Below are 14,371 nucleotides of genomic sequence, written 5' to 3'. Positions count from 1 at the left end.
ATTCCCCCCAAATTGCCAGTGACCCTCTCCAGATTGCCCGTAACCACGCCAGATTGCCTGTAACGACCCCAAATTACAAGTACCCATCCCAGATTACCTATAAGCACTTCAGTTTATCCGTAACCACCGCACGTTGCCCGTTACCACCCCACGTTGCCCGTTACCACCCCACGTTGCCTGTTACCACCCCACGTTGCCCGTTACCACCCCACGTTGCCCATACCCACCCCAGATTGTCTGTAACCACCGCAGGTTGCCCGTAACCACTGCAGGTTGCCCATAACCACACCAGGTTGCCCGTAACCACCTCAAGGTTGCCCGTAACCACCTCAAGGTTGCTCGTGACCACCCCACATTACCTGTAATCTAATTTTTTTTATTTTATTTTAGTAACTGCGCTATTCTAATAACTGTTACTAGCTGCGGTTTTGCTCCAGCAAATTGGCGCTCCCTTCCTTCTGAGCCCGGCTGTGTGCCCATACAGTGGTTTATGCCCACATATGGGGTACTCAGAAGAAGCTGCGTTACAGATTTTGGGGTATTTTTTTTTCTCCCATTCCTCGTGAAATTAAGAAATTTTAAACTAAACGAACATATTATTGGAAAAATTCGAGTTTTTCCTTTTTACTGTCTTATTTTGAATACTTTCCTCTAATACCTGTGGGGTCAAACCGCTCACTGCAGCCCAAGATGAGTTCTTTGAGGGGTGTGCTTTCCTAAATGGGGTGACTTTTGGGGGGGTTCTATTCTGCTGACACTACAAGGGGCACTGCAAACGCACCTGGCGCTCAGAAACTTCTTCGGAAAAATCTGCACTGAAAATGCTAATTGGCGCTCCTTCCCTTCTGAGCCCGGCTGTGTGCCCATACAGTAGTTTATACTCACATATGGGGTACCGTTCTACTCAGGAGAACCTGCGTTACAGATTTTGGTATGCAGCTTCTCCCCTGTTCCTAGTGAAATTGAGAAATTTCAAACTAAACGAACATATTATTGGAAAAATTCTAGTTTTTCAATTTTACTGTCTTATTTTGAATACTTTTCTCTAATACCTGTGGGGTCAAAATGGTCACCACACCCCAAGATGACTTCTTTGAGGGGTGTACTTTCCAAAATGGGGTGACTTTTGGGGGGGTTCTCTTCTGCGGACACTACAGGGGCACTACAAACGCACCTGGCGCTCAGAAACTACTTCAGCAAAATCTGAACTGAAAATTCTAATTGGCGCTCCCTTCCTTCTGAGCCCTCCTGTGTGGCCATACAGTGGTTTATGCCCACATATGGGGTACCGTTGTACTCAAGAGAACCTGCGTTACAAATTTTGGGGTACGGATTCTCTCATGTTCCTTGTGAAATTGAGAAATTTCAAACTAAACGAACATATTATTGGAAAAATTCAAGTTTTTCATTTTTACTGTCTAATTTTAAATACTTTCCTCTAATACCTGTGGGGTCAAAATGGTCACCACACCCCAAGATGAATTCTTTGAGGGGTGTACTTTCCAAAATGGGGTGACTTTTGGGGGGTTTCTCTTCTGCGGACACTACAGGGGCTCTGCAACCGCACCTGGCGCTCAGAAACTTCTTCAGCAAAATCTGCATTAAAAAAGCTAATTGGCGCTCCTTCCCTTCTGAGCCCCGCTGTGTGCCCATACAGAGGTTTATGCCCACATATGGGTTACCGTTTTATTCAGGAGAACCTGCATTACAAATTTTGGGGTACTTTTTTTCTCTTGTTCCTCGTGAAATTGAGAAATTTCAAACTAAACAAACATATTATTGGAAAAATTTGTGTTTTTTATTTTTACTGTCTAATTTTGAATACTTACTCTAATACCTGTGGGGTCAAAATGCTCATCCTACCCCAAGATGAATTCTTTGAGGGGTGTTCTTTCGAAAATGGGGTGACTTTTGAGGGATTCTGTTCTGCGGACACTACAGGGGCTCTGCAAATGCACCTGGCGCTAAGAAACTTCTTCAGCAAAATCTGCATTAAAAAAGCTAATTCCCTTCTGAGCCCGGCTGTGTGCCCATACAGTGGTTTACGCCCACATATGGGGTACCGTTTTATTCAGGAGAACCTGCGTTACAAATTTTGGCATGCTTTTTTTCTCATGTTCCTTTTGAAAATGAGAAACTGTAATCTAAACGTATATATTATTTGAAAATTTAAATTTTCGCTTTTTTACGGCCTAATTGTGAATACTTTCCTCCAGCCCCTGTAGTGTTAAAATGCTCATTATACCCCTAGATTAATTCTTTAGGTGTTTAGTTTCCAAAATGGGGTCACTTATGGGCGTTTCCAGTATACAAGCCTCCTAAATCCATTTTAAAAAAGAACTGGTCCCTAAAAAAAAATCAGTTTTGGAAACTTTCACAAAATGTGATAATTTGCTAATAAATTTCTAAGCCCCGTAACACCCTAAAAAAGTAAAATATGTTTCCCAAATTATGCCAGAATAAAGAGGACATATTGGTAATGTGATTTAGTAACTAATTTATGTGCTATGTTTTCCTTTTTTAGAAGCAAAGAATTTCAGAAGTTCATAAAATGCAAAATTTTCTAATTTTTCATGATATTTTGATGTTTTTCACAAAAAACACACAAAGTAGTGACCAAATTTTGCCACTAATGCCATATGTGACAAAAAAAAACAATCTTAGAATCGCTAGCATACGTTAAAGCATCACTGAGCTATAAGCGCATAAAGTGAGACAGGTCAGATTTTGAAAAATGAGCCTGGTCATTAAGGCCAAAACAGGCTTTAGAGGCAAGGGGTTAAAATCGCTTGAACTGTTGATATTTAATGTTTTCAAAAAAATTACCTTGAAATGACAGTTACGCTTTAAAGGGAACCAATCACCTAAAAAAATCGATATAAAGGCAATAGTCTGTGCTAATACACTGTCTAACACACTTCCCACACATATATCTGTAACGTCTGTCCCTGCCCCACACACCCCAAAATCATACTTTGATCCTGTCCCCGCAGTATGCAAATCCCAGAAAGGTAGTCATGTGGGCGTTTGTTCAGATCAAGTAGTCACGGCCTCGGGGGGCGGGGTATCGCTGTAATCATGCCTCTATGGGTGTCATACACAGCCCCTGTCACTGCTGCATCATCATAGGGGGCGGGGCCTGGACTGTGTAAGATACAGCGTCTCCCTATCTCCGCTGTATGTGTGCTCTAGCATTGGCCTCTCATATATGCAGCTCGTATGATTGCAGCCAGCAGCACAAACCAGAGCACTGTTATTCCTGTACTGCTGGCTGCTGAGGGGTTAACATCATTCCTTCAGCAAAGCTCCTATCCCCCCTCCGGCAATTACTGTGGCCCCCTCCTCTCTCCATCTCTGTGACAGCAGCGGTCCCCCTCCTCTCCCCCTCTCACCTTTCCTCCCCCGGCCGCAGCACTGTCTTTCTTCTCCCTCACTCACAGCAGCGGCCCCCCCTCCTCTCCTTAGGCCCCGTTCCCACTGAGGAAAGGTAGCGGAATTCCACGACGGAATTGTCCGCCGCGGAATGCCGTTAGCCTCCCGCTCATAATAGGAGTCTATGGGAGGCGCGCGCTCCTGCCCTGTCCGCGCTGAAGAATGAACATGTTCATTCTTCAGTGCGTACAGAGCAGGAGCGCGCGCCTCCCATAGACTCCCATTATGAGCGGGAGGCTAACGGCATTCCGCGGCCGACAATTCCGTCTCGGAATTCCGCTACCTTTCCTCAGTGGGAACGGGGTCTTACACTTGTGCTTTTGCTGGGACGCTGCTGTGCCGGCCGGCCGGGGGAGGTAAGGTGAGAGGGGGAGAGGAGGGGGACCGCTGCTGTCACAGAGATGGAGAGAGGAGGGGGCCACAGTAATTGCCGGAGGGGGGATAGGAGCTTTGCTGAAGGAATGATGTTAACCCCTCAGCAGCCAGCAGTACAGGAATAACAGCGCTCTGGTTTGTGCTGTTGGCTGCAATCATACGAGCACCATATATGAGAGGCCAATGCTAGAGCACACATACAGCGGGGATAGGGAGACGCTGTATCTCAGTTACACAGTCCCAGGCCCCGCCCCCTATGATGATGCCGCAGTGACAGGGGCTGTGTATGACGCCCATAGAGGCGTGATTACAGCGATACCCCGCCCCCCGAGGCCGTGACTACTTGATCTGAACAAACGCCCACATGACTACCTTCCTGGGATTTGCATACTGCGGGGTCAGGATCAAAGTATGATTTTGGGGTGTGTGGGGCAGGGACAGACGTTACAGATATATGTGTGGGAAGTGTGTTAGACAGTGTATGAGCACATATTATTGCCTTTATATCGATTTTTTAGGTGATTGGTTCCCTTTAAACATTTCTTATTTACCCCTTAATGAAATAAGTTACTTGACAATAGAAAGTTGTCTATCCTTTCCCAAGAACTGGACCACTGGACTGAATCTGGGTACTGTGTGTGTACTTGAATCATTGTCATCTCTGTATTGTGCCCAGAGCTGCTGATAGGGACATAGATTATTATTAGAGATGAGCGAACCTCGAACATGCTCAAGTCCATCTGAGCCCGATCGTTCGGCATTTGATTAGCTGGGGCTGCTGAAGTTGGATAAATCTCTAAGGTTGTCTGGAAAACATGGATACAGCCAATGACTATATCCATGTTTTCCACATAGCCTTAGAGCTTTATCCAACCTCAGCAGCCACCGCTAATCAAATGCAGAACTATCGGGTTCGGATGGACTCGAGCATGCTCGAGGTTCGCTCATCTCTAATTATGTTTTCCTTTTTAGCTTCTGTCATAGAGTCAGTTCTGAGCTGCAGTATGCATGCCTCCTCCACCATGTCTCCCTGCCCTAAGTGATTGGTGTACAAGGTTTAGCCCTGGAAGCCAAAGTCTGTATCTGATTTATGTCATCTGTGTGCAGCTCTGAACATGATCTACAGTTAACATGTTCCCCTTAATGGAGGGACGTATACCTATGACATTTGTTATATCTAGTGTCCCATGTAAATAAAGTTGTTTTTCTCATTGCAATCGGGGGCTTAACTACCACTATAACAGCCATAGCGGCTGCTATGGGGCCCGCCGCATCAGGGGGCCCCATGGCCTGTTACTGACCCCCTGAGCCGTCATCATTTGCAGCTTCCAGTGGCCAAGCTGGCCTCCCGGGTTTTGTAAATGTCCCTTTAACTGCAAGCACTCCTGTTATGTAGTTATGACCACACTTAACAGTCGGGGGGCCCAGTCAAAAGTTTGCTATGGGGCCCAGCCAATCTAGTCATGCCCCTGATTGGAATAGTGTGCACTATTTCATCCAGCAAATGCTGATGCCTTCCACTTTTTGGGAGTCCAGTTTTTGTGATCCATACGTCTATCACAAAGTGTCATTACATACAATGCTTTGTCTCACAGTGAATCTCTGCAGCTATTTCTTCAGGACATTATGTACATTGCTTGCACCTTTTGCATTGCCAAGTGATAAGCCTTTCCAATGACTGACTTATTTTTTTTTTCTTTTTAAACAAAGTGTCAGTTGGGTGGCCATCCTGAGAGTACTCTCCTTAGTGGGCATGTGAAGCCACTACTTTATTGAACCATATAGGCTGTATGCAGCATTGATGATTTACAGAATAAATCTACCCCCCCCCCCCAAAAAAAAAAAAAAATAAAAAAAATAAAACAAAAAATAACAAGACACCTTTAATGTTTCATATTTGTGTATTTATAGAAGTACTTGTCTTTTGTAACCTGATGGCATATTTATAGTTTGTATCAAAATGTGACTTTATACCAAGAGAAAAAATACAAGCTGAAAGAACAGGATTGAGTAAATGGCAGGATGCCAGGCCATTCCACTGCTTGACTGGACAGCTAGCTCATTGCCTCTGCAAGTCGTTGCTGGATCTGTTGAAAAAAATAAAATAAAACAAGTTTAGTAACAACATCTATTCAGTTATACAATAGAAAATATGGGACATACAAACTTATTAATGAATTCAAAAGGCTAATAAAACAATTAGTGACAAGTGACGTCGGGAACAGAAGAACATCGATATTCACCCGCTAGCTTGTTCCTGGTCCAGTGCTGCTGTCATTCTGGAGGGAGAACTTTGGGAGGAGAATCAGGTTTGACTAATGATCTTTTGGAATCAAACATTAAAGAGGATTTACCGTCAGGTACATCCTCTTTAATCTGACCCAGGGATAGAACGGCGCTGTCACGGGGAAGCCGGTGCCGTGGTCCGTTTTTTGAACCGCGGCCCAGTTCCCGTTCCCATGTACGGCGCCGTTCTATCCACGGGTAGCTGACGAAAATCTTTTTCTTTCAGATCAACTGGTGTCACAAAGTTATACCGATTTGTAATTTACTTTTATTTAAAAATCTTAGGTCTTACCATACTTGTCAGCTGCTGTATGTCCTGTCCTGTCTTTCCAGTCTGACACAGTGCTCTCTGCTGCCACCTCTGTCTAAGGCAGTAACTGTACAGGGCAAAGGAGGTTTTCTATGGGGATTTACTACTGCTCTGGACAGTTCCTGTCTTGGACAGAGGTGACAGCAGAAAGCACAGTACTAGACTGTAAAGAATACACCACTTTCTGCAGGACATTCAGAGGCTGATAAGTACTGGAAGAGTGGAGATTTTTAAATAGAAGTAAATTTCAAATCTATATAACTTTCTGACATTAGTTGATTTAAAAGAAAAAAAGATTTTTGCTGGAGTACCCTATTAATGTAAAGGGGTACTCTAAGCATCTATATTTCTTCCTATAGTTCTGGGTTGCATAGAAAATGATAAACAGCCTATACTCGCCTACCACACTCCCCTGGGTCTTCCTGTCACATCTTCGAGGCCCCCACTAAACGCTGCTTCAGCCAGTGATTGGCTGAGCAGGCTGTCACTGCCAAGACGACTCCATCTCATAAATAATGTCCAGTATAAAATACAAAATTTTCTTGGAAGAGGACACTGCAGGGGATATGAATAGGTGATGGCAACAGCTAAACCAATGATCAACTAACTGCCTTTTACTTGTGTACAATATTTGTATTAGTTTTGCTCTGGTAACAGCTGTTACTATTGAAGAGTTTTTTTCCTTTATAATAATATGCACGTACCTCTTGTGATCAAAGCCGACCTGACTCCAAGCCAGTAGACATTATACGCCTCTGCCACTGTGGCTCTAAGTAAACACAAGTCATTAAATCATTCATAAGTTCCACATCTATGGTTACTATGTAGACTATGCGCTGCTACACCCACAAGACACAAAAGGTGAAATTGTTATATATCAACACAAGGTGTAGACCGCAAACAGTACACCGATTTTATTAGAAACATAGAAGATTGTCGGCAGAAAAAGACCAGTGGATCCGTCTAGTCTGTCCTTTTAGTATTTCCCTTCTTATTATCTTAGGATAGATATATGTTCATCCCAGGCAGGTTTACATTCACTTATTGAAGATGTACCAACCACATCTGCTAGAAGTTTGTTCCAAGCATCTACTACTCTTTCAGTCAAGTAATATTTTCTCACATTGCTTCTGATCTTTTCCCCAACTAAGGGCCCTATTCCACGGGACGATTATCGTTCAGATTATCGTTAAATCGTTCGAATCTGAACGATAATCGTTCGGTTGAAATGCAGTTAACGATTAACGACCGAACGAGAAATCGTTGATCGTTTAATAAGACCTGGACCTATTTTTATCGTTGCTCGTTCGCAAATCGTTCGCATTGAATAAGACATCGTTCGGTCGTTCTCAATAGATACGAACGCAATAACGAATAAATAGTGAAGAGAAACGATCGCAATTACGATCATAAGTAACGATTATCGTTCCATGGAAATGAGTGAACGTTTTCAGGTCTTTCGCAATAGCGGTCGTTTGAGATCGTTAATCGTTAACGATTATCCAAACGATAATCGTCCCGTGGAATAGGGCCCAAACCTTACAGTGGTGAGATAGATAGATAGATAGATAGAGTGAGTGGTGCCTTGGATTACGAACATAATTCGTTCCGGGACTGTGCTTGTAATCCAAATCCACTTTTAAACCAAAGCACATTTTCCCATAAGAAGTCATGGAAATGCAGACAATTGGTTGCACAGCCCAAAAATAATATTTTATTATTCTGAATAAGGCTAGGTTTACACTGCGTTTTTGCAAACCGTTTTTTTTTTCATCCGTTTTTTGCAAAAAACTGCTGAAAAAAACAGGTGCATTTGTGTGCATCCATTTTTTTTAACGGACACAAAAATAGTGTTAGCTATGTCTTTGTGTCCATCCAAAAACGGATCCGTTTTCTTTACAATGGAAGTCAATGGAAAAATGGATCAAATCGGATGCACGCAAATGCATCCGTTTTTTTTTCCATCCGTTTTTTGCAAAAAACGGATGAAAAAAACGGATTGCAAAAACGCAGTGTGAACCCAGCCTAACATGTTAAACAGATGAAACAAACATTCAGAAACAGCAGAATATGTGATATTATAAGTTACTGTACAGTAATGGAGAGGATGGAAAACACAAGGGCTGACAGAGACTGCAGGGAGCATGAAGGAATGAGCAGGACAGATGTGGGCACAGTATAGCAGCACTCTCTGTCCTGGGAGGGAAGGGTTACAGCTATGAAGAGATTACCCCCACAGTCCTGTCCCCTGATGTAAGCCCCAGCCTCATTTGGAAGGTAAGGGAGACTTCCGGGGTTAGAGTACCGTGCTGTAGACCCTGCTATGCAGACCATGCCCGTCCTCCACTTGCCCTACTCCCACCCGGTACAGGGAGCTCTTAAACCAAAGCAATGCTCTTAAACCAAGTCACAATTTTGAAAAACTGTGAGCTCTTAAACCAAAACGCTCTTAAACCAAGTTACTCTTAAACCAAGGTACCACTGTGTATATATATATATATATATATATATATATATATAATATAAATAAATATATATATATATATATATATATATATAGTCTTCAGGTCAAGCTTCCCCTCTCTATTCAACCTGAAGGACTGGGTACTGGGTATTCCTTTAGGCTGGGTTCACACACAGTATATTTCAGTCAGTATTTGGTCAGTATTTTGAAACTTAACCAGGAGTGGATTGAAAACACAGAAAGGCTCTGTTCACTAAATGCTGAAATTGAGTTGATAGCCGCCATATATCAGTAAATAACTGCCATTATATCAATATAACAGCCGTTGTTTTAAAATAACAGCAAATATTTGCCATTAAATGACGGCCATCCACTCAATTTCAACATTGTGTGAACAGAGCCTTTCTGTGTTTTCAATCCACTCCTGGTTTTGGTTGATATATGAGGACCACAATACTGACTGAAATATACGTAGTGTGAACCCAGCCTTATAATGCATCTACTAGGAACCTTACCTTAAAGGGAATCTATCACCTTTAAATCAAGTTATGAGCTGCAAACACTATGGTACACTATTTGGGGCAAAGCAGTGAAACCTTTGGTGGAGCTGACTGCGATATGTGTATTTCTCGATTCAAATGTGAGGCAGAGCTGCTGAAGTGCTGGCATGCCTCCTCGCTCCTTCTCTCATCTTGATTGACAGGAATCTATGGTGCAGGCAAGACTCTGCACTGGAAGCTGGATCCGACTGTCAGTGAAGGAAGAGAAATGGAGCAAGGGGCGTACCGCCCCATGGAACTTCTGGAAACACTGTCAGCTCCATAATTGTCTTTATTGCCCGTACAGTTATCTATGTCTGTGGCTCCAAACCTGATCTGGAGCTCATAGATGCCTTTTAATATATCTGATAGGAAATCCACTTGAAGTTGTTTTCACACAATGTGTTTTCTGACACTTTTCTGATAGGCTTTTCTAAAGGACTCTTGGGATTCATGGGGTTTTTACCTGATGATTATTTAAATTTTAGTGATCATATTCAATAAGAAAAGATTTTTGTAGTTTTGAATTACCAGCCTCCTAATGTTATCCACTGCTTGTTACTTACACAAAGTACAGGACATCCGGACATTCTGAAGTTGGCGGCATCCAGACATATGTAGTGGTCTGATCCTTTAAGTTGGTGTTAGAGTGTGTAATAGCACCAACCGTATTTCCAGGACACTGCAACCAGATTTAAAGTGTGAACTCTCAGTATATGCACATCATCTATCATTAGAAGGTCTGACAGCATGGATAATACACATAAGCATACATACATGGCTGGCTATGACTTAACACATGTAAAAAATACATTGCATGTATTACAACTGTTAGTACATGATAATCATTATTTTACCGCCAGTATCTTGGTATTACTTGGAGGTTGAAGCCATGTCCCATACAATGTAGTCTTTAGATTTGTCCGGGCCTCCAGCAAGATTCCTCTATATGGAGGGCCCATTATTTGAACTGCAAACAAAGAAGCTTTTTCAGTAAACAATAAAAACCGATCTACCAATAACTCGGAGGTGGAGGTAATCCTGGGAACACATTGTACCCTTTAATCATCTGAATAATTACAATAAAGTCACAACTAAGTTCCATCCACTGGGAAGGCTATTGGCATATTAACAAACATAATACTAATTTATGACCATAAAATAATTTACACAAAATAATCAAAATAAAGTTAATCTTTAATCAGTGTAAGCAGTTTGGAGCGTGAAAGGCGGCTGACACATTCAATTAAAAAAATAAATTAATTAATATAAAAATTATATATTATATATATCCATTGGCTGCAGGGTTATACAGTCAGACCATAAGGATACTGTAAATCTAGACATGGCAGATAATGTGGATTTAAAAATCTGTCTGCTCTCATTTCCTGGCACAATTTGTACAGTACATGTAGATCAGGTTTTTAAACCCCTATAGTACAGCAGATGTAGATTAGCTTTAAAAACCCTATTGTGTTATATTGCAACGTAAATTACTTATGATCTGCTGCAACTGGACGCAGCCATAGGGACAAAACAGTATTTTCCTGAATCAAGTCTCAATATGGGTCCATGTTTATAATGTAAAAACTACGAAAATTGATCTTCTGTTTGAACTTAGCATATTTAGGTTCAATAAACAAATGCAAGGCTTGGAGGAGAGAGTAGGCACCAAAATACCTCATTCTGGCACTAGAACACATGGCAGCTTTGTTGTAGAACTTTCTATTACTATTATGTATCAAAAAAGGATATCATTTCTATGATTCTACATCACTCAATATTTAATTAATATTTCTGAATGTTTCTTAGCCAAGTAAATTCCATCAATACCCAAAAAGCAATGGTCATCCTTGGTGCTGCAACTATGAAAACACAGAGCGATTATTCCCTGATTTACAAATACCTGAGGTTGGAGAACCTAGGCAATATGTCATATATTAGTCCCTACCACCCCATACATTTAATGTCTTGGTTCGTTCAGCACATTATATTTCTTTAGCATAGGCATAGGTCATTGTTTTGGACTCTTACCTTGTATAGCTTTGCCACTTTGGTAGGAACTAGAGTTGATCTTCATAATATAAGGTGCAGGATTTGGTTGTGGAAGGACCCCAACATGACCAGGCATCATTGTCTGACAAGCAGATATTGGCGCCCCAGTTGGGTAAGAAAATGACATTGTTGTGCAGGTCATCAGCACCAGCAGGACGGACAATTTAGCTTGTGTCATCTTGGGTGTCAGAGAGTAATCTGTCTACAGACTGCAGAATGCTGGAGACACAACTTCCTAATAAACACCCCCTGAGATTTGGCTGTAATAGTCACAATTCACCAATTTGTTGCAGTTATACAACAAGAGTTACTATCTGTTGAGGAGTTCATTCGATTCTGTGAAATTGATGATTTGTTGGCTAGTTTGCTGACACACTCTGAATATGTAATGTGTAAGCAGATCCAGACTGTCTAGAACAGAAGATGTATCAATGTTAATATACATTACAGCTTCCTCATACACAGTTTCAGAGTACAGAAAATGAAGATTCTGTATTTAAGACTATGTTCCCACTATAGGAACATATCGGGGGAAGAACATAATCTTTATTAGTGGCCATCAATATACCGACATATATTGGGAACATAGCCTATGGATGTACAGTGGTGCCTTGGATTACGAGCATAGTTTCTTCCGGGACTGTGCTTGTAATACAAATCACTCTTAAACCAAAGCAAATTTTCCCATAAGAAATCAATGAAATGACGACAATTGGGACCTGATTACTCTAAGGAATCGGCACTGAAATTCTGTGCAGAAACCCAACACCCCCCCCCACCCCCCCGCCAAATCATGCCTTCTATCTCTATGAATGGGAGGGCTCGCGTGCCTCTGCTCTCCGTGCCTTTGCACTCAAAGAATTGACATGTCCCTGGCAGGAAGAAGTGCCAGTGGGCATTAAATGGCTGTTTCGGGGGTGCACGCCCGCTAGTGACAAGGATCCATGCACCACCCTGATGTGCCAAGTGACTGTGCCTGTCGAAATTATATTATTTGTCTGGACGCCAGCAATTAAGGTTGCCTCTAGGTTCCATCTTGCATAAACAGCAGTTTCAGCCACAAGCTAATATGATGATTTCTTAAAGGACAACTCTGGCAGGACCTGCAAAAAAACCCCCAAAACTTAGCTACACAAATACTCCATACACTGACGATCGCCACTCAAATCGCCCACCATCCGCATCTCCGTCACCTCCGGCCGCCGTCCTGCAATCTCCCTCACTTCCGGGTTTATGGGGGAAGCTGGTGCGCTTGAGTATGTATAATTTAATTAACGTCTGGGGGGGTGTCGGGGGTCGGAAAGTGGGGGAAGGGGGCCAGACCGCTTATTTACACACATTACAAAGTTATATAACTTTGTAAAGTGTGTTAAATAAGATAAAATAAAATATAATGTCTCATATGAAGATTATATATGAAGATTCCACCTGTCCTCCTTTCCTTTGGAGCTTTGGAATAAAGAAAGGCAAGCCTAAAGAGTGGGTGAGTGCCCTGATTCCTTGTTTTTTTTTCGGCTCATACTATAGAGCAGTGCTTCTCAAACTTTTTCTACTGGAGCCTCACTCAACAGACCAAGGCAATGCCTGGGCCTCACCAGACTGACCAAGAGGGTGCCTGGGCCTCACTATCTGTGGTGAAAGTCCATTTAAAAAGCTGAAACTAATGCTAGGGCTGCCTTTCACCAATCTCCCAAGCTCTATATACTAATAAAGCAAGTACGAAATAAATTAATAATGTTGGTAAAATGAAGATTTTTGCAAACAGCCAAAGAACTTTGCAGATCATAGTTACTTTGTGAAAACTGGTTCCCCAGCTGGGCCTCACCAACAACTAGGGGGCGCCTCACTGGTATGACAATTATACCTTAGTGGCTTATTGCAATATTATGGTGTATTTAGATATGCCACAGCATTATTATCAGTGGAGATGTAATTACAATCCTGCGTCCCCTGTGCAGCAACAATCATTACCATCCAATAAAAGGAGTCCCACAACACAGCTGTATTCAATCAATGGGTTGGCTGGTAGCATGTATGTGTAGGGAAGAACTGTGAAATAGCACACCAGCTCCTTCATTCAGAGGTCCCGTCAGTCAGACCCCGGTGATAGGGAAGCAATGACATATCACATCACATGACTAAGGGCCCTTTCACACGGAAAGATTATCTGACAGATTATCTGCCAAAGATTTAAAGCCAAAGCCAGGAATGGATTTGAAAAGAGGAGAAATCTAAGGCTTTCCTTTATTACCTGATCCCTGTTTATAGTCCATTACTGGCTTTGACTTCAAATCTTTGGCAGATAATCTGCCAGATAATCTTTCCATGTAAATGGACCCTAATGGTGCATTTACACAGAGAGATTTATCTGACAGATTTTTTAAGCCAAAGCCAGGAGCAGACTATAAACAGAGAATAGGTGATAAAGGAAAATTGAAATTTCTCCTCTTTTCAAATCCATTCCTGGCTTTGGCTTCCAAAATCTGTCAGATAAATCTCTGAGTAAACACACCATAACTCTTGTGGGAGACCCAGTGTAGGTTCCATACAGCTCTAAGTAGGTGACAATAATGGTGCATGTAAAATTGTTGAATGGCATTAGTTGGCTGCCAGCTGTTATGGAAAATGACAGAGGGTCCACTGTTATAAAAACACAGTTACTTTCCCTGTCCCCAGGTTATGTGCGGTATTACAATTCAGCTCCGTTTACCTCAATGGAACCCTACCTAAACTGAGGACAAGAGTGGTGCTGTTTCTGGAAGAAAGTGGCCATGTTTTTCTAAGCCTTGGTAAAGATGTCCGTCAGCAGTGCAGACCCCAAAACTGCTGACATCCCACCTGTTGTGTCTGCTTTAGGGATCCCCTGGATGGACATTACATAGGAAAGGACTATCTAGATGGTATATGTGA

At 42.2% G+C, this 14,371-nt stretch overlaps 1 protein-coding gene across 1 annotated transcript; it reads right to left on the bottom strand.

The window, feature by feature from the left end:
- Positions 1-5,689: 5,689 nt before the first annotated feature.
- On the bottom strand, positions 5,690-11,748 carry LOC138802740 (putative defense protein 3). The gene is made up of 5 exons (XM_069986363.1): positions 11,441-11,748; positions 10,264-10,376; positions 9,973-10,088; positions 7,108-7,172; positions 5,690-5,894 (listed from the first exon to the last, which is right to left on the bottom strand). Exons 1-5 carry the CDS (start codon positions 11,637-11,639, stop codon positions 5,776-5,778), a joined length of 612 nt encoding a protein of 203 aa, XP_069842464.1. The 5' UTR covers positions 11,640-11,748; the 3' UTR covers positions 5,690-5,775.
- Positions 11,749-14,371: the final 2,623 nt, after the last annotated feature.

This window comes from Dendropsophus ebraccatus, chromosome 10, assembly GCF_027789765.1.
Source record: "Dendropsophus ebraccatus isolate aDenEbr1 chromosome 10, aDenEbr1.pat, whole genome shotgun sequence".
Classification (NCBI taxonomy): domain Eukaryota; kingdom Metazoa; phylum Chordata; class Amphibia; order Anura; family Hylidae; genus Dendropsophus; species Dendropsophus ebraccatus.
This window is presented reverse-complemented; position numbering and strand designations above follow the sequence as displayed.